The following is a 20,531-nucleotide window of genomic DNA, read 5'->3' as shown; positions in this document are numbered from 1 at the left end:
AAATCCACTTTGCACTACAAGTGCATTCGCTGTAGATCTGAGGGGGAGATCTGAAATGAGGGGAGGCTCTGCTGTTTTTATCATGTGGATTTTTCTTTAGTAAATAACCCCTCAGCCTTTTATAGTGGCTCACAGAAGCATAATGGGCCATTTGCCAGGAAAACAATAAGAGAAAAAATATAAAAGTGGTGATTTCTAAGCTCTTCATTTAAAAATGCTTGTGCATCCAAAGGCTTTGGTAGTGAAATGATTGCTCAAGAACAATTATGCAGATTAGGAGCTCAACCGCACATTACCGCACTCCTAAATGAAGCTAAAGACTGGGGGGGACAGAGAAGGTCTGACACAAACAAAAACAACACATTTATAAATATATATTTTTAATAAATACAGTATAAGGCCTAGCTAGGTTCACCAACCATTGCAGGCAGTGCAGTGTTTGGAAGGAACTAGTTAGCTAGATGAAAATAGGCTGGAGGAACTATAGAGAAGGGGTCCCTTGTGGGAGTTCTGCGGCTTTTGTTCTTGGGATCTCTTATTTGTGGAAGACCCTCCATGATCCTGGCAGTTCTCTCCCTCCTCTCGTACATCTGTGCCCCTTCATTGATAGTGCTGGCTGTGAAATGCCGCTCATTCATATAAGCAATGGTTTCATCCCGCTTGCGGCTCACATACCCTTTTAGCACAGTGTTGTAGGGATTGTCTTTTGTATCGGGTTGGAGTGTCTTGTATTTAAATTCCTTCCTGGTGATGACCGGTAACAGGAACTGGCATGTGTTGCTTTTGATAATATCATCATTATCATCATCTCCATCTGCACATCCCAAGGTGAGAGCCAGGAGCTGATCAGGAACAGACACCATGTCAGAACCGGACACCTTGTCTACATATTCAGAGTGTTTCTGACGTACTTCAACCACATCCCTGAGGGACTGCTCCCGCCTCTCCTCCAAGTCCTCCACTATGCGATGAGGATAGTTCTGACCCAATACTATACCTGTGCAGAAACCATAAAATGTGTAAGACTATAAAGCGAATTTGGAACAAAGAGAAAAAGTAAACACTACCCAATGCGTATGCACAAGTCCGAATTGCATTTTGTTTTTTTAAAAGAAAACTATGTAAGCTGCTATTGCTGATCTTTTTGAAAATGCTACTTGCCTACCTGTCAACCTATTCCAATTGTTTTAATGCTTTGAGGTTCTAATCAGCTGCTGAGATCAGATATCAGCCACATAAGGAGTGCACTGTTCAGTGTACGGGCCAATGTGCCACCAGGGTCCATAGAAATAAATATTATTTCAAGAAGATCAGTAATCATGTGACATTCCTATCTGCCTGTAAGGCAGGCCGTACACGGTGCAAACAACTTTTCTGCAACCATGGGATGCAGAAAAGAAATTTGCATGTCCCCCCCCCCTGCATCAACACACACAGTGCTGACAGGGAAATCAACAATTGTCTTCTCCCAGCAGGGGAAGCCTGTGATTATCGATAACGGTAATCACAAGAGAATCCAGCAGGCTGGTTGTACTCAAGTTGATCGATCAACTTTGTACATTCAGCCTGCCTGTTAACGTTTTGAACCCAAGCCGGTTCCTGCTGAACCAGCTGAGATTCGAACGGTGTATGGCCGGATTCAGGTCTAGGTGTTGTCATGTGGGAGAGGGGAAGCAGGACTAGCCCTGTAAGAGCACTGACTTTCAGAAAAGCGTACAGGAAGTTTAGTTCTCTTTGGTGGCAGGGGAGCGTGAAGAAGGAAACTACAGAATGCATCTGCTGCAAACCTGTTACTTTTAAGCAAGTAAAGGTGAAGTTCAGATCTGCATTATTGTCATTTATGAGAATGAGGCTTGGCTCTGCTGCGCGTCACGCTTAGAGGACTGATTAGCCATTTAGCACAGTCTTCCCCTGCTGGATTCATACAAATACTGCTTGGCTACTAACGGCATGTACATGCCCCGATGACACATGTAGAGCGGAGTCTACGTATGTGCCGTCGCCACGCCTATCCTGCTGTGTACACAAGCCAATTTTGCTTCCATGCTGTTTGCTGCCTTTGGATTTTGATATGCCTGTTTTAGTCAATGACATTGTGAGTACCCTCAATCCCCATGTTTTAAAAATAAAGTTTTAAATGGATTTACCCTATGTGGATGCTCATTTTCATTACATAACCATGATGGGAATGCGTTTTTTGCTTATCCACAGAGTTGCCATTTGAATTTGTTGTATCTTCGATCCTGTGATTGGATGACATCTGCTACCCTGTTACCTCTTATACACATTGGGCGTTTGTAATAGAATCCTAGCATTCTGGTAACAGTCCAACTTTATGCGGTGGTGGATCATATCACTTATTATTCTGCAATACACGGTCTTCATGGACACTTCTTTAGGGTTTCGTTTTCACTTATGAACTTTTGTTTTACATGAATTTTTTTGACACTATGTTTATATATGTTTAGTATCACTATTATAGGTCATCTACTTTGATTTTGTTCTTACATTTAGCATTGTATTTATTTTTACTGTATTAAAATATACTTACCGGTACCTTAATACTAAGCAACTTAAACATATTATTGCTACCAGCAGAGGGAGCCACAGCCTAGTATATACACATACATGATGTTTGAGCTGCTAGGTGATGCAGCCGAATACCTTTTTTTGGAATGCATGGATTTAACGTTTACACCTTTATGGACACTTTTTTTCCAATATGCTAAAAAGGAATGTAGAAAAGTCTAGCGTGTTTGCCTTAAAAAAAGTGTATGTAAACCTAAAACCAAAAATGTAATATATTGCAGCTTACAAGTCCTTGGTGTAGTGGCTGCATTTATTTTAATTTTTCAAGCTTCTTTTGCATTATTTTCACGTTGTAATCCTGCAAATAAACACTTTTTCTGTCCCTGGGTGGCTACGCCAGTCCTCCATGGTTGTCACCCTAGGCTGCTCTCTTGATAGGGACTACAAACGTGCCCATAGCTTTTCATCCCTTTAATAAATAAAAGGGTTCAATTAGTAGGTTACAGAATATAGCTAAGACGGAAGATATTCTTGGTGCAGCTCATAGGAATTAACAAGAACACTGCTCTTCGGCCAAGGTCTACAAGTATTTTCTGTACTTGATGAAAATGGTCTTGAAAACAAAAAACAAAAAAAATAAATAAATAAATAAATAAAATAAAAACAAACAAAAAAACGCAGCCACCACATTTAAAGTGGTTTTAAAGGCTCAGGTTTTTTTTTACCCTTGTGTATTCTATGCATGAAAGTAGAAAGAAAAAAACCTTCTGTGTGCAACAGCCTCCCCTAATACGCACCTGAACTCCCTCTAGATTCAGCAATGTGCAAGAGAGTTGAGCTTCTCCCAAGTCTCTCATTCCCAATTGGCTGAGACAGCAGCGGAAGCCATTGTCCCCTGCTTCTGTCAATCACAGCCAGTGAGGAGAGAGTGGGGGGCGGGGGCCGAGCCACAGCTCAGTTTCTTATGGACGCATAGAGGGGATTCAGGAACGAGCATGCCCCAGAGCAAGCAGCTTGCTGTTAAGGGCACTGGCTGAAGAGGAGGAGCAGGTAATTATGACAAGTTTCCTTTTTTACAAAAAACAAAACAAAAAAAAACAGAAAGTGTAAGGACTGTAAGCTGCAATATATTGCATTGTTGCTTTTGGGTTTATTTATCCTTTAAAGCAAAACTAAAAGCCCAAAAAAATTAAAAAGGAAACAAGCGGGTTATCTTTTGTAATGTCTTTTCTGCATGAAAACACACTTACCAGCCTGTTCGCAAGCCTCTGTAGAACGTACACTGAGCTGTGCATGCGCAGCTAAGATTACATTCTGGCACAGTGCCTGTGTGCCAGGATGGCTGCACTCCTGTGCATGTGCAGAAGTGACATCATTCTACATGTGCCAATCAAAATGACTGAAGACCGGCATCCAAAAAGAAGGAGATGCTCGCGATGTACCCTCGCAGGCATCAGATAGTCAGGCATTGGTGCTTTTAGATCCACTGTAAGATTCTAATCAGCTCAATACACTAGTATACACAGAGTAGTTTGGTACTGGATGGTGCAGGGAATAGAGGGAAATAAAAACCATTGAAAACATAAGAGAGGAGAAAATAAATAAATAAATGTGATAGCCATTTATAGATTATTAAAAGTGCTGCACCTGACAGATTAAACCTATATACCCACCGGCTCGTCTGAGTTGAGATGGAGGACATTTCCAAGGCTTGTGAATGTATTCATCAGGCAACCCAGCCAGCTCTGGACACCACTTCCTAACATAGGAGCCGTAGGGGTCACAAGTCATGGCAGCATCTACAGGATGCATGACAAAATTCCAGTGGTCCAGTCCGGACATTCCCCCATTCTGCCACATCATGGCATTGATAGCAACATCCGCATCCACAAGAGTGTCCTGGCAACACAATCACAAATATTCATTACACGTTATCTTAAAGCCCAGCTGAACTTCCTGGTATTCATCTCTTGTACTTGGCTTGGATGCTATTTAAATCCTGATATTTACTGGTTTTTATTATCTTTTGTATGGCCTTGTGAAAGCTCAACATTCCATGTCATTTTGTTTTGACGAATATGGAATGTACAGCATTTAACTTTTTAAAACTACTAGATTAGTTGTGCTTTGACTCTTTAACTGCCAGTGGCATAAAGCCTTCATCGGCATAACCATGGGGGTGCAAAACAAACCCCCAGAGGCTTCACATGTTGGGAATGTAAACTTCACATGCAGCGGCTGTACATCCAAGCGCTTTCACAGACCCCTGGAACAGGAGGTGGTCCCCGCTGTCCAACATGCAGGCCTGGGACTAGTATGGCAAGTGTCACCAGCAAACATCTTTTTGCTGATCTCCCTCAGTTAGTAAAAACCCAGAAACAAGGATTTTGGCACTTCCGGTTTCAGCTGTCACTTTCCCTGGCCATCTGTGCTCCATTAGCTTCAGTGGGGGGCAGGGGAGACATAAGGGGTTTAATACAACCCTGTTAGCTCACTAAAGGGAGTCTGCCACAGCAAAAAAGTTGAACATGTCACAGCATAGCAAAAAAGTTAGGTAAAAAAAAAAAAAAAACCTACTTTAAAAAATGAAAGTTACATTAAGTGCTTAAAAACATTCAAAATATTTTTAAAGCCAATTATTCCCCCACGTACTCACATACAGTATGTCACACACGATGGAGGAAAATGCATTATACATATTAGGTATTACTGCGCAGGCTGGAGTGAGAACAATATTTCTAGGGCCATTATTTACAGTAAACTCTAAACTGTGTTACGGACTTCTAAATGCTGTATTTCACTATATAAGCTCAGTTTACTGTGAAAAGCCAGACTCTGGTGGGTGTAGAAGGATGTCCGCTTGCAGACTTCTAATTCTAGGCTCACTATGGACGATTGCGAGTGTATCAAGATGGCTGCGAGGCAACGTCTGTTTTTTTTTTAACACTGTACCTTTAACTTTGTTTTTTCATTTAATCATCTTTATGGCTATTACAAGGGATGAACAACATCCCTTGTAATAGCATGAGCCGTGACAGGTCCTTTTTATGGAGAGATCTGGGGTTTATTAGACCTCAAATCTCTCCTCTGGCCTCCAGTGCAGCTGATCAGACACATATCGGTCTGATCAGCTGCTTTACTGGCCGTTATCGGCCAGGTAAACAAAGAACCGAAACAGGAAGCGACTAAATCCGTGTCACTTCCCATTTCTGATGTCACACATTGGGAGGAACAACATTCGTTCCTCTCACTGTGTGTCCAGAGCTGGATGCCACTGCTTGCATCTTTACCGGGCTCTCCTGTGTGATCGGAGAGCTTGGTAAGGATGCGACCGGTGGCATCCAGCTCTGGTCACACGCAAGGGTGGTGGGGGTGGCGGTACCCCCTTCTGCTGCCTATAAACATAATCCAGAAGTTCGTTAGCCACTTAGATTATGGGGTAGGTTGTTATGGGATCGCATGCCTGGAGCGGTGTGAATTTGTTTAGCCACTTTGACTACTTTTATTTTGTGCAGGATCGCTGGCCATAAAAAAAATATATCTCAATCATTGATACAGCTGCAACTATGGCCAAATTATCACCCTTTGCCGCTTGAGGATATTTATAAACGTACGGCAGAGGAGAAGTGGTTAGAATATGCATTTATCAAAGGCACCAATTGTTCAATGTGTGTGTTACCCCTATTTACCTGAAACCATCTGTAGCCATGGATCCAATGTAAGTGAAGATAAGCCACAAGGAAAGAGGCCACTACATGTCTGGAGTAATTGCACATCCAACCGGTAAGCCAGAGTTCTCTCATGGCAGCATCTACCAGAGGGTATCCAGTCATCCCTTTCTGCCAGGCTCGTAGATGGCTCCGATCACTGCTCCAACGCTGATTCTGGAATAATAAAAATTATTTTACCACTGAGAAATGTAAATCAATAATACAGCTATACAGCAAAGTCTGTGAATTAAAAGAACTATATGAGGGAATAAAAACAGATCGAAAAGGTTCTGGCATGCCCTTCTGCCCTCTATCTACAATGGTTTGGATGGGATGCTAGCTAGATGGCATGAGGATGATCCAATGCTTGGTAGTGAGGACTAGGAGGACATCTGGGATTATTCCATGTTGTAGCTCCCATGTCTCCACTAAGGACCGAACAATTCAATTTAAACTTCTACATAGAATATATTTCATGCCTCATCGATTGCCCAGAATTTACCCCCTCGAGATGCTGGAGATGCATGGCTGATCCTGATTCTTTCATTCATACTTTCTGGACTTGTCCGATTATCCAGAGGTTCTGGGATGACTAAACTCATTTTAATATTAAACTAACAACTATTCCAGCAGTGGCGGCCCCTCCTATCCATGTGTCTGGCCCCCTAATCTACATTTGGGGAGCTGGATACATGGATTCCAATGTGGGGGGGGGGGGGGGGGTTAAGCACATGATTAGAGCCTGAGGCTCTAATAGGCTTCAAAAAAAGGATGGGCTCAGGGCGAAGAGCACTGCGCTCCAAGCCCGCCCAGTTGTGTGACAATAGCGAATGAATGGTTGCTATTCTCACACTGATCCTCCCGGCCAATCAGGAAGCGGGTCGTGAGACCCGTCAGCAGATTGGCTGAAAGGACGGGCGTTTCTGTTGGACACCTAGGAGGAGGGGAGAGGAGATGCACAGTGTAAGCCACCGAGATGCGGAGGAGGATATGCCCAACGGCATCCTAGATGGGGTAAGTGCTAGATGACCGACGGCAAGACCCCCAGGGGGAGAGTGTGCAGAATGACTCGACCGAGAGGGAGAAGTGGGGGGTGCATGGTTGCAAGGAGTGTTGGATGTGGCAGGAGCACTAGCACTCTGCACTTATCTCTGAGTTTGTCTGGTTTATGCCATTGTTTTAAAAGTTTCTTCCTCTGATTTTTTTCGTCTTCATTTCTACTTTAAGCCCAGGTTCACACTGAGCTGCGGGAGTTCAGCTGAACTCGCACAATTTCACTCCCGCCTGTCAGTCCCGATTTCGACCGCAATTCCAGAGACATCTTTGCAGGTTTCTGCACAGATGTCAATGTAAATCGCAGCCCGAAATGCCGGCAATTTGACCTGTCAGATTGTACCAACGTGAACCATTCTGTGCAAGCACCTATTTTTGACCAAAAGGTACACACACACACACACACACACACACACACACACAGTGCCTTGAAAAAATATTCATATCCTTTGTAATTTTACATGTCATGTTACAACCAAAAACATAAATGTATTTTATTGTTTTTTTTTGTGATAGACCAACACAAAGTGGCAGGAAAATGATGAATGGTTTTCATTTTTTTTTTTTTTTTTTTTACAGATAAATATGTGAAAAGTGTGGCGCCCATTTGTATTCAGTCCTCCCTGAGTCAATACTTTGTAGAACTACCTTTGGCTGCAAGTCTTTTGGGGATGTCTCTATCAGCTTTGCAAATCTAGAAAGTGACATTTTTGCCCATTCTTCTTTGCAAAAATAAAAAATAAAATAAAAATAGCGCAAGCTCTGTCAGATTGGATGGAGAGAGTTTGTGAACAGCAATTTTCAGGTCTTGCCACAGATTCTCAACTGGATTTAGGTCTGCAGTTTGACTGGGTCATTCTAACACAGGAATATGCTTTGATCTAAACCATTCCATTGTAGCTCTGGCTGTATGGTTTAGGATGGTTGTCCTCCTGAAAGGTGAGCCTTTGCCCCAGTCTCAAATCTTTTGCAGACTCTAAAGCCCCATACACACTATCAATTTTTCTGCTGAGTTTTTCCTTCTGGATTTACCAAAACCATATAATATGAGGTCAAACCTTAGGAGTTTCAATTTGTATGCAATCAGGCAGGCCCTTCTACTACATGGTTTTGGTAAACCTGAAGGAAAAAAATCAGCAGAAAATCTGATAGTGTGTACACGGCATAACAGGTTTTCTTCTACAATTGCCCTGTATTTGGCTCCATCCATCTTCCCCTCAACTCTGACCAGCTTCCCTGTCCCTGCTGAAGAAAAGCATCCCCACATCATGATGATGCCACCACCATGATTCACATTGGGGATGGTGGGTTCAGGGTAATGTGCAGTGTTAGTTTTCCATCACAAATAGCGTTTTGCTTTTAGGCCAAAAAGTTAAATTTGGTCTCATCTGACCAGAGCACCTTCTTCCACATGTTTGCTGTGTCCCCCACATGGCTTCTCGCAAACTGCAAACGGAACTTCTTATGGCTTTCTTCTTGCCACTCTTCAATAAAGGCCAGATTTGGGGAGTGCACGACTTGCATGTCCTGTGGACAGATTCTCACACCTGAGCTGTGGATCTCTGCAGTTCCTCCAGAGTTACCATGGGCCTCTTGGCTGCTTCTCTGATTAATGCTCTCCTTGCCCAGCCTGTCAGTTTAGGTGGACGGCCATGTCTTGGTAGGTTTGCAGTTGTGCCATACGCTTTCCATTTTTGGATGATGGATTGAACAGTGCTCCATGACATGTTCAAAGACTGGGATTTTTTTTTTTTTTTTTTTTTATAACCTAACCTGCTTTAACCACTTCCCGCCCAGGGTACGTCCAGGGACGTCCTTTACTTTCCGGGGGTATATCTGAATGATGCCTGAGGCCACAGACATCATTCAGATATCAGCGTTTTCAGCCGGCGATTCCCTGCACCATAAGAATGATCATAGCGGCTGTTCCGCCGCTTGATCGTTCTTACGGGAGGTGGGAGGGGACGCCCCCCCCTCCCGCCGCCCTCCGGTGCTTCTACCGACTCACCGATGGAAGCGGATCCACCGGCCCCCGAATAATACCATAGAGATTTCCGGCGGACCAGATCGTCCCCGGAGTCTCTATGATCGTTCGGGAGGCCGGGAGCGATGTTATGATGTTATGACGTCACGCCCGGCCTCTGCATTCAAAATAACGGCGCCGATTTGGCTGGGAAGCCAGGATCTTTTTTTATTTTAGGCTTCCCAGCCTAGAGGTGGGATGTGGGGTCTTATTGACCCCATATCTCACTGTAAATAGGTCCGATCGCGCCATATTTCTATTACAAGGGATGTTTACATTCCTTGTAATAGGAATAAAAGTAATCAATTTTTTTTGTTTTGTTTTTTTAAGTGTCAAACTAAAAAAATAAAAGTAAAATTAACAATAAAAAAAATAAATTAAAGCGCCCCTGTCCCCGTGAGCTCGTACGCAGAAGCGAACGCATGCACAAGTCCCGCCCACACATGAAAACGGTGTGCAAACCACACATGTGAGGCATCGCCGCGAACGTTAGAGCGAGAGCAATAATCCTCCTCCGTAAACGCAAAACGTAACCAGTAAAAAATATTAAAGCGTCGCCTATGGGGATTTTTAAATACCAAAGTTTGGCGCCATTCCACGAGCGCGTGCAATTTTGAAGCGTGACATGTTGGGTATCTATTTATTTGGCGTATTTTCATCTATCACATTATACAAAAAAATTGGGCTAACTTTACTGTTTTTTTTTTTTTTTTTTTTTAAGCATGAAACTGTTTTTTTTCAGAAAAAAACGATTTCGAAAAATTGCTGCGCAAATACCGTGCGAGATAAAAAGTTGCAACAACCGCCATTGTATTCTCTAGGGCAGTGATGGCGAACCTTGGCACCCCAGATGTTTTGGAACTACATTTCCCATGATGCTCATGCACTCTGCAGTGTAGTTGGGCATCATGGGAAATGTAGTTCCAAAACATCTGGGGTGCCAAGGTTCGCCATCACTGCTCTAGGGTCTTTGCTAAAAAAATATATATAATGTTTGGGGGTTCTATGTAATTTTCTAGCAAAAAAAATTATGAATTTTACATGTAGGAGAGAAATGTCAGAATTGGCCTGGATGCGAAGTGGTTAAACTTCTTCACAACTTTATTACTGACCTGTCTGGTGTGTTCCTTGGCCTTCATGATGCCATTTCTTCACTAAGGTTCTCTAACAAACCTCTGAGGGCTTCACAGAACTGCTGTATTTATACAGAGTTTAAATTACACACAGGTGGACTCTATTTACTAATTAGAGGACTTCTGAGGGCAGTTGGTTCCACTAGATTTTAGTTAGGTGTATCAGAGTAAAGGGGGCTGAATACAAATGCACGCCACACTTTTCAGATATTTATTTGTAAAAGTTTTGAAAAACATTTATCATTTTCCTTCTACTTCAAAATTATGTGCCACTGTGTTGGTTTATCACATAAAATCCCAATAAAAAATAAAAAAAATTGTTATTAACATGACAAAATATGGAAAATTTCAAGGGGTATGAATACTTTTTAAAGGCACTGTATCTTCATCATATTTGCTGTAGACACACATGCATTGAGAGAGGTTAGCTACACATTCTGATAACACAAGGGCTCCATCAATCATGTACCTTGTATGCAGGCCTGACAGGTTCCACATGCATGTCTGGAAAGAGGACAAGCAACCAGTAAGACAGGTCCCGCCAGGCCAGCTTCCTTAAGAACTTTGGCACGCTTTTTTTGGTAAAGTATGCTTCATGCAGCACTGTCCTCGGGCTAATTTGACCAAAGTGGAGATATGGGGAAATGTGGCTGGTGTATGGTTTATCCGCTCGCCCAGACTCCTTATCGTAGTGTTTTATACCTAGAAATAAGAGACAGGTTATTATTTTATTGGATAGGAAGTAAGGTACTCAACACAGGTAATCTACTGACATAATTTGTTGTTGGTTATTTGGGGTAAGGTATACTCATAAAAATGCACCCCTTAAGTTTGACCTATGATCTTTACCAGCCTCTCTGGAGGGAAGGGGAGTAAAATAAAAACTCGCTTAGATTTTTAGTTTTCTGTCCCAAGGTTTTGCTGCTCATACATTGTAGAGCTGAGGTTCTGATGCTGAAAAGGCAAGTATCATTTTTTTTGGGGGGTAATCCATCATTTAGGAGTAGATAGTTATTGTAAGACCTAGGATTAAAGCGTGTTTGTGAGGATTGGTATTTATATTAAAGTGATTGTTATTTTAACAAAAAACCTTTACAAACATGTTGTTATACTTACCTGCTCTGTGCAATGGTTTTGCACAGAGCAGCCCCGATCCTCCTCTTTATCGGTGCCCCCACAGAGAGCCACTTTCCACGGGGCACCCCTGTGGGTGCGCTCATGAGTCCCACTGCTGCGTCCATTGACACAGACAGCATGACTTGGCCCCTCCCCCTGGCTCCTGCTGCTATCAATCTATCCAGTGAGGACAGAGGCAGCGGCTGGAGCTGCTGGGCTCGTGCTCGTCGCTGGAACGAACAGGTTCGGGTAAGAAAAAAAGGGGGGCAGCTGCATCACAGAAGGTTTTTTTTTTACCTTCATGCATAAAATGCATGAAGGTAAAACACTTTGAGACTGACATTTTGCTGAAGCCCAATGCCCCTTAATAGCAGTAAATCTTTAGGCTGTCAGCAGATTGGCCTCTAGATTTTCAGCTGTGCCAAAAATAGAGAGCAACTGAGCATGTGCAGAGCAGGGTAGAGACAGCGTATTAATGGATTTTTAAACTGTATAGGCATGTTTAATGTTTTATGTAGCTATACCTTAAAAATGGGCCAGCCTGAAGTGATCTAGCAGTACTTAAAGTGGTTCTAAAGCCTTAAGGTTTTTTTTTTACCTTTTTTTTATTTATTTATTTATTTTTTTACACCTTAATGCATTTTTTACAACCCCTTTACAAGAATATCAAGAAAATGTACTTGCCATCTTCAAGGAAATTTCCTAAACAAGTATAAGCACCATCCTCACTGAAGTCCCAGGATTTTTTGATAGTTGCTGCCCAGTCTATCTGTAAAAACACAAATAAGACACAATTTAGGTTTCACAGCGGTACAAATTGTTATGTGGCTTGAGACAGTGTCACATTTTCTGTACTATTAAAGCAGAAATTTACAGATAAGAACTTGATAAAAAAAAACATGTTCTTTAGCAAGGAACTTATATTTCACATTAATAATTATGCTACCAAAATTAGTGTGCTGTAAAGTGCTTCCAGCGTTGCTCCTTTTTCTTCTTGCTGGAGGCTGCCATTTTGCTGAAGCCCAAAGCCCCTTAATAGCAGCAAATCTTTAGGCTGTCAGCAGATTGGCCTCTAGATTTTCAGCAGTGCCAAAAAATAGAGCACAACTGAGCATGTGCAGAGCAGGGTAGAGACAGTGTATTCATGGATTTTAAACTGTATAGGCATGTTTAATGTAGCTATACCTGGAAAAGGGGCCAGCCTGAAGTGATCTAGCAGTACTTAAAGTGGTTCTAAAGCCTTAAGGTTTTTCTTTGTTTTGTTTTTTTACACCTTAATGCATTCTATGCATTAAAGAAAAAAAAAACGTCTGTACTGCAGGTTCCCCCCAGCTAACACCCCCCCCCCCATACTCCCATGAGCCCGATCCCGACTCTGCGATGTGCATGAGAGCAGCGGCTGTCTCCCTCCTCACTGAGCAGATTAATAGCAGCTGGAACCATTGGCACTTGTTGCTGTCAATCAAGTGCTGTGACACAGGGGCGAGGCCAAGCCGCCTGGTCTATGTCAACGGATGCAGAAAGGGTGGCTCGGGAGCGAGTCTGCACGAGTGCAAGTACCCACCATAGAAAGTGGCTTTCTATGGCGGCACTCACTGAAGAGGAGGAGGAGACTGGAGTGCTGGCATGGGACCCCAGAAGAGAAGAGGAGGATTGCATAGAGCAAGTAAGTATAAACACATTTTTTATTTTAATGAAAAAAAAAATTAAGGACAACACATATAATGTAGCTGGAAGCCCAGCTTTAGGTACCTTCATTCTTATAATTTCATGTGGCTTGATATTTTTTTTTTACCTCTGCTCTTTAAATACTAACATTTTCTTTTCACGCAAGCTTTAACCCTGCAAGCTCTGCTCATTTAGTGTAAACACTGCACAAGCAGAGACAGGGATGTGAACTGTCCATTGACAGCTCACATCCTGTACAACAAGGTCACACTTGGCAGGAATCTGTGGCAGTTTTCTATGTAGAAATTTGTTGCATTCCCCCGTTAATTATGGGCAGACCTGCTCTAGTTTCTATTCCACTCTGAAACAGAACCTGGAGCGAGTGGCGCAGACACACCTGAAACAGGTCTATCTTCCTAAATAATCTGGTGCACGCCACACCTGCCACTTTTCTGCACCATTATATTAACGCTGGAAGCTTAGTTAGTTCCCCAGATTGTATTTAGCTGGCTGCAAGTTCTTCATAGCCTGTGCTTTGTGATTGTTAAAGCGGTAGTAAACCCGCTGGAAAAAAAAATATTTTTTTCATACCTGCAAGGGAAAAGGCATAATGAGCTAGTATGCACCGCATACTAGCTCATTATGAAATACTTACCTTAGAACGAGGCCCCGACATCTCGCCCAAGGGAGCTGACATGTTCCCTCGGCGTGTCTTCCGGGTATCGCTGTGAGTGTCCGGAGCAGCAATATCATCACTCCCGCCCATGCACGTGGGAGATTTCTTTCTGGCAGGGTCCGGCGTCTGCCGGGCTTCCAGCCGAGAAACCCCTGTGCGCATGCGCTGCTGCAATCAGCGGCTCATTGCCAGGGGAATATCTCTTAAACCATAAAGGTTTAGGAGATATTTTTTTTTACCTACAGGTAAACCTTATTATAGGCTTACCTGTAAGTAAAAGTGAAAAAAAAGACCATACAACCGCTTTAAAACACGGGAGCTAGTTGGAACTACACCAAATCTGGTATCCATTAGACACCTTACCGATGCATCAGAAAGCCAGAAGTACAGCTCTTGCTGTACTTTTTGAGAGGCAGTTGCATACAGCATTTGGAATTAAAAATACAAATGCATTTAAAAGTATAAAAATCAAGGTTCTAGTGCAGTGATGGTGAACCTTGGCACCCCAGATGTTTTGGAACTACATTTCCCATGGCGCTCATGCACTTTGCAGTGTGGTTGAGCATCATGGGAAATGTTTTTTCAATGCATCTGGGGTGCCAAGGTTTGCCATCACTGTTCTAGTGTATAAAATTCTATAAAACATCTGCTAACTTACCACAGTGCCATCCTTCCTTCGAGGCATTTTTGCCAAATCCAGTCTGTCCAGCTCCAGTGAGTCCGGCCAGCATGATGGGAGAGGAAGGCTTGTGGGAGCCTCCAGGGGGTCTCCTATTGGAGAAGAGGAGTTCCTTTCGCAGCAGCTCATGAAATGACTCACAGAGCCGATACCTAGAGAATAAGGAAAACAAAGTTTTTATCTTATGCGAGTTGACTAATAAAAAGAAGGAACATGACCAAGACCTAAAAGGCTCCAAAGGTAACATTAGTGCAGAATGTCCCCAAGATAAAGGCCCCCCCCCCCCCCCCGACACCAAGCACCACCCCCTTATATTTCAACTGTCAAGTGCCAGGGTCTCTACTGCCATCTAAGGCACAGTCATTGGACTGTTAAATAGCAGGAGGCGGGGCTTAATTGATGCTCCATGTACAACCTGGCTCTAGGATCCAAGGCGCCTGCAGAACACAGATTGATTTGAAGAATAACAGAACTTCTGTGCACCACAGGGGGCTGCTACTTTCCAAGCTATTCACAACTATGGTAAGTAGGATTCTGGCACTATATTGGTGAAGCAAGTCCAAAGATTTGACGTTATATGGAATATTATCTTATACGCCCTTTCTTCACACCCTCACACCACCCTGGCCTTCACATTAAAAGATTTCCATTCTGGTGACACCAAGCTCTCTCTAATATCAACCTTCACAAATTTGTAAGTTATAAGTAATTTTGCTGAAATGAAAACTATTTCTATTAAAACTTTTGTAAGAATACATAAGATAACAGAAGGTGGGGTTGTTCATTTGCTTCAGGTTTTCCTTTATTGCCCAATTGAACTTTTTGTTTAACGCGGAGACACCCAAAAGTGGAACTTCCGCTTATTCGTCTCCTTCCCCCCCTTAGGTCCCACATATGACAGGTCCTCGCCCCCACTTCCGTCAAACCTCGCTGCATCGAGATACGTCAGAAGTCTGGCCCCCTCCTCCTTTCTCCACCGCTGGACCAATTGGAATGCGCAGCGCGCTTGGCGCAGTGGGGAACCGGGCGTGAAGCCGAAAGGATGCACTGCTGGGTTCCCTTACCGACAATGGAGACGGCTGCACCCGACAGCCGATCCGAAGATTGGCTGCACTGCCGACATCGCGGGCGCCCTGGACGGGTAAGTGTCCATGTATTAAAAGTCAGCAGCTTCAGTATTTGTAGCGGCTGACTTAATTTTTCGTAGGGTGGGCGGAACCTCCACTTTAAATACACTAAATACAATTCAGGTGAATCAAAAGAAAACAGGTGTTGAAAGTTTTACACTTTAGTTTATTTTATATCCAGCAACAGCCCGAGTAAAAAAGTCTGTCTCTTGCCAACATGCTGCTCCCTACGTGGAAGCAGTAGGCTCTCTTACAGAGGCCAGGGGCCCCTTGCTGAGTCAGAGGTAGAACTCTCCAATCGGCAAAACATGCTGATTGGAGCACTCTGGTTCTGACCCAGCAGGGGACATGTAAGACCTCTGCAAAGATACTTCTGCTTCCATTTCTCTGGCAGAGAACAGACTAATCTACTTGGGATGCAATAACTTTTTAAAGAAAAAAAACTCTTCTGTTTTGATGAACCTGGAATGCATTTAGATTATGTAAAACTAAAAGGTCCAGTTGGGCTTTAAAATATGTCTGTATTTTTTTAGTTTGGGATGGAGAAAGAAAGGGTTAGCCCTTGTACACACGGTCGGAGATTCCGACGGAATGTGTCCTATCGGACCGTTTTGTCAGATATTCCGACTGTGTGTGGTCTGCATTGGACTGTTTCTGACGGACCAAGTTTTCGAACTTGCCGGTAAAATTTTCGGACAAAATGCTCCGATCGGACATACTCCGATCATGTGTAGCCTACTCCGATGGACAAAGTGCCACGCATGCTCAGATCAAATTCCTAGACCAAAGCTATTGGCTACTAGCCTGAACGTAGTCCCGTCGTAACAAAATAACGTCATCACGTTATACACAATCGGATTTTCCGACAACTTAGTCCGACCGTGTGTATGCAACATCACTTCCGGACCTCTTCCGGAATGAATCAGTCGGAATTACTCAGACGGATTTGGTTGTCGGAATCTCCGACCGTGTGTACAAGGGCTTAGAAGGTTTTATTGGAGCCTGTAGAGGGAAATCAAGTTGCTTGATCGGTTGACAGCCAAGAATGTATTTCCCTCACTTTGGAGAGATTTCCTCTTCCTTCCTGTTGTGTCTCACAGGAAGTGAAGAGAAATCTCCCCAATGACACACAGATGGAAAAACTTAATCTGAAGGGGGTTTTAGCACTTCCCTAGTCTAACTTAAAGTGGTTGTAAAGCCACTTGTCATGTCCATACAAGCCCCTCTGCTAGATAACAACATGTGGGCCACTATATGTCTTTTTTTTTTTTTAAATAAAGAAGCAGATTTCTACCTCATATCAGAGCCTCTTTCGGCGCTCACGTGACTCCTCTGCCCTCTCCTCTCCTAGTCTGACAGCTACAGTGGGCGGGATATGAACTCCCGCTGACGTCAGCCGAGAGGAGGAAAGAGGCAAGGAGTCACGTGAGCGCCAGGAGATGCTCTAAAAAGAAGGTAGAAATCGGCTTTTTTTGAATAAAGGACATACAGTGGGGCACATGTTGTTATCTAACAGAGTGGATTATAGGACATGACACTTATTTTAGCAGCAGGAGGGGGGATCATAGAGAAAATCTGAGCTGACAGGCAGAGAAGGGAATAAAAATAATTGGGGGAGAGAGGAGAGACAGCGGATGACGGAGGCACGTAAACTGACCAAGGTGTCAGGGCTCAGCAGCCATGATAAACCGTGGTTAGTTTACAGGGGGAGGGCAGAACCAGGCAGGATTAACTACGTATTTCTGGTGGGGCCAAATGACGCAGCCCAAGCGCTGTGTTGTGTAACATGCTTTAAAAAGGAACAGGGTCCTTTTTATTTTATTTTTTTTTTTTTTTTTTTAGGGTTTCAAACACTTTAAACTAAGTTTTGATTTTATATATACACTTAAACCCTTTTACTGCCACTAGTAAGTAAAGGGGGATTTATACACATTCCTGGATCTTAGCAGCTGGAAGTGTGTGTACACTTCACAAGTCAACTGTCAGCTTTCTAATAAAAGCAGACGGTTGTACAGCTGCCCAATCGCTTCCACTGACCTCTGGACAACATTATACCAGATAGGGGACTTTTGTTCCCCTATGTGATATAAAGTTTTGAAAAAATGCATATAAAAAAAAAAGAAGGTATTTATTTATTTATTTATTTTATATATATATATATATATATATATATATATATATATATATATATATATATATATATATATATATATATATATATATAACACCTAAAAACTTAAACCCTCCCCCGGAAAAAAAAATAATGATAATAATACTTTCCAGCCAGTCCTACCCCCATACATACAAACATAAGCACAGCCATCTAGAGCACCTACATATAAAACCATTGCTACATATCACAGACGCAATAACCTTAGGGTCATTATTCACAGGGAACTCTAAAGCGCCACCTGTGGAAAATATAGGGTACCAAATTTTGTCATAGTTTTATGGGCATGCACAATTTTAAAGCTTGACATATTGGGTATTTTTTCGGAGCGCTCTTATTTTCTTTTTTTATAATTTACCGAAAAAAATTGGCTAATATATTGTTTTTTTGTGATCCCGAAAATTAACTTTAGCGTATTTTTTATTTAAAAATTTGTGCTTGATATACTATTGCACAAATTATAGTACAACATAAAAAAATGACAACTATATTCTCCAGGGTCTTTGCTTTCAGTAAATATATAGAGGGGGATTTACTAAAATTGGAGTGTGCAAAATCTGGTATAGTTCACCTTAGAAACCAATCAGCTTCCAGGTTCTATTGTAAAGGTTTTTTGTTTTTTTAAATAACAAATTATATTATATATATATATATATATACACACACACACACACACACACACACACACACACACACACATATATATATATATACATACACACAGCAGGATGCGCCCCCCCCGATTCCCGCATCATTGGATTTGATTGACAGCAGTGGGAGCCAATGGCTCCTGTTGCCATCAATCTATCCAAGGAGGACCCAATACAGCAGCTGGAGCTGCTGTGCTTGTCCCTGTCGCGTGTGTGTGTGGGGGGGGGGGGGGTCTGTGGCGCAGCTGCAGCACAGGAGGTTTTTCACCTTAATGCATAGAATGCATTAAGGTGAAAAACCTTGATTGCTTACAACTCCTTAGGGCCGTTTCACACCACAAAAACGGACTGCAGATCTGTTCCAGATGTGCGTTTTTAACATGTATTTGATGTGTTTCCGGATGCATTCCAGGAGCTTTTTTTCTTCTTTTTTGTTCACTATACTAGGCTTCCGTGCCTTTTTGATGCATTTTTTACAGCGTTCCAGTACAGTCCAGTGCAGAAAATAAAATGCAGCATGTTCTACTTTTGTGTTGGTGTGAACTTTTTTTTTCCATTGGAAACCTACTAACCTAACCTACTTTCCATGTGGTTTTAACGCAAAACAAAAACGCACTGGACTGCATGTGGTGTGAACTGGCTCAAATTAGAAGGTAATTGGCTACAATGCCCAGCTGCACTAGATTCCGAGTGCTCCAGTTTTAGTAAAACTCCTCCAGTGTTTTGAGGGCCTAAAATAATTTTTTTGTAAAAAAAATAAAAAAAAAAAAAGCAAAAAAACAGCTCTGGCTACAAAGGGGTTAAAAGGGCATCACAGTTGTGTTCCATTAATAATTTTTTTTAATGCTTGACACTTTACAATCTGATCTTTTCTGTCAATTTTTCATTATTAAAGCGGTTGTATACCCGCACAAATGTTTTATTTTTTTGCCTTTTTAACCACTTAAGGACCGCCTCACGCCGGTATACGTCGGTAGAATGACACGGCTGGGCACAAGCACGTACCTGTACGTTGCTTTTTAAGTTCCCAGCCGTGGGTCGGGAGCTCCGTGACCGTGGCCGCGGGACCAGCAGACTCAATCGCCGCTGGTGTCCCCCTCCCCGTGCTTCCTAGTGTGGCTGTCACCGATTGTCTGTTCCCTTTTAGAGGGAAGGACGATCAGTGAAGTCACATGCCAGGCCACACCCCCCTACAATAAAAAAAAAAAAACATAACACCTACACTGCCCCCGAATGGTTAACTCCTTCACTGCCAGTGTCATTTACACAGGAATTACTGCATTTAAATAGCACTGTTTGCTGTATAAATGACAATGGTCCCAAAAATGTGTCAAAAATGTCCGATGTGTCTGCCATAATGTCGCAGTCACAATAAAAATTGCCGATCGCCGCCTTTACGAGTAAAAAATATATATATATATTAATAAAAATGCTATAAAACGATCCCCTATTTTGTAAACGCTATAACTTTTGTGCAAACTAATCAATAATCGCTAATTGTGATTTTTTTTTACCAAAAATATGTAGAAGAATACGTATTGGCCTAAACTGAGGGAAAAAAAAAAAAAATTATATATTTTTGGGGGATATTTATTATAACAAAAAGTAAAAAATATAGAATTTTTTTCAAAATTGTCGCTCTATTTTTGTTTATAGCGCAAAAAATAAAAACCGCAGAAGTGATCAAATACCACCAAAAGAAAGCCATTTCTGGGAAAAAAAAAGGACGTCAATTTTGTTTGGGAGCCACGTCGCACGACCGCGCAATTGCCAGTTAAAACGACGCAGTGCCGAATCGCAAAAAGTGCTCTGGTCAGGAAGGCGGTAAATTCTTATGGGGCTGAAGTGGTTAAGGTGTGTTGTGTTTTTTTTTTTTGTTTTTTGTTTTTATATTTGGTCAGTGAATACCTGATTCATACCCCCCCCGGAGCTATGCAGCAGTAAATTACCTCTAATAATTATCTATTGCATGGTTGGGGGGGGGGGGGGCCGTAGGA

At 42.4% G+C, this 20,531-nt stretch overlaps 1 protein-coding gene across 1 annotated transcript in view; it reads right to left on the bottom strand.

Moving 5' to 3' along the window:
- Positions 1–358: 358 nt before the first annotated feature.
- Positions 359–20,531, bottom strand: part of LOC143930556 (deoxyribodipyrimidine photo-lyase-like) — a 39,131-nt gene continuing 18,958 nt past the window's right edge. Inside the window, exons 3-8 of the mRNA XM_077454978.1 lie at positions 14,567–14,739; positions 12,249–12,333; positions 10,918–11,150; positions 6,219–6,413; positions 4,203–4,428; positions 359–997 (exon numbers count right to left, since the gene is read on the bottom strand). Of these exons, the coding sequence (XP_077311104.1) occupies positions 450–997; positions 4,203–4,428; positions 6,219–6,413; positions 10,918–11,150; positions 12,249–12,333; positions 14,567–14,739 (1,460 nt within the window). The 3' untranslated portion in view covers positions 359–449. The remainder of the gene's footprint in view (positions 998–4,202; positions 4,429–6,218; positions 6,414–10,917; positions 11,151–12,248; positions 12,334–14,566; positions 14,740–20,531) is intronic.

The sequence above is a fragment of the Lithobates pipiens genome, unplaced genomic scaffold (genome assembly GCF_037356315.1).
Source record: "Lithobates pipiens isolate NorthernLeopardFrog02 unplaced genomic scaffold, aLitPip1_a1.2 Scaffold_10, whole genome shotgun sequence".
Taxonomy (NCBI): domain Eukaryota; kingdom Metazoa; phylum Chordata; class Amphibia; order Anura; family Ranidae; genus Lithobates; species Lithobates pipiens.
Note: the sequence above shows the minus strand (reverse complement) of the source record. Positions and strands in the feature narration are given on the sequence as shown.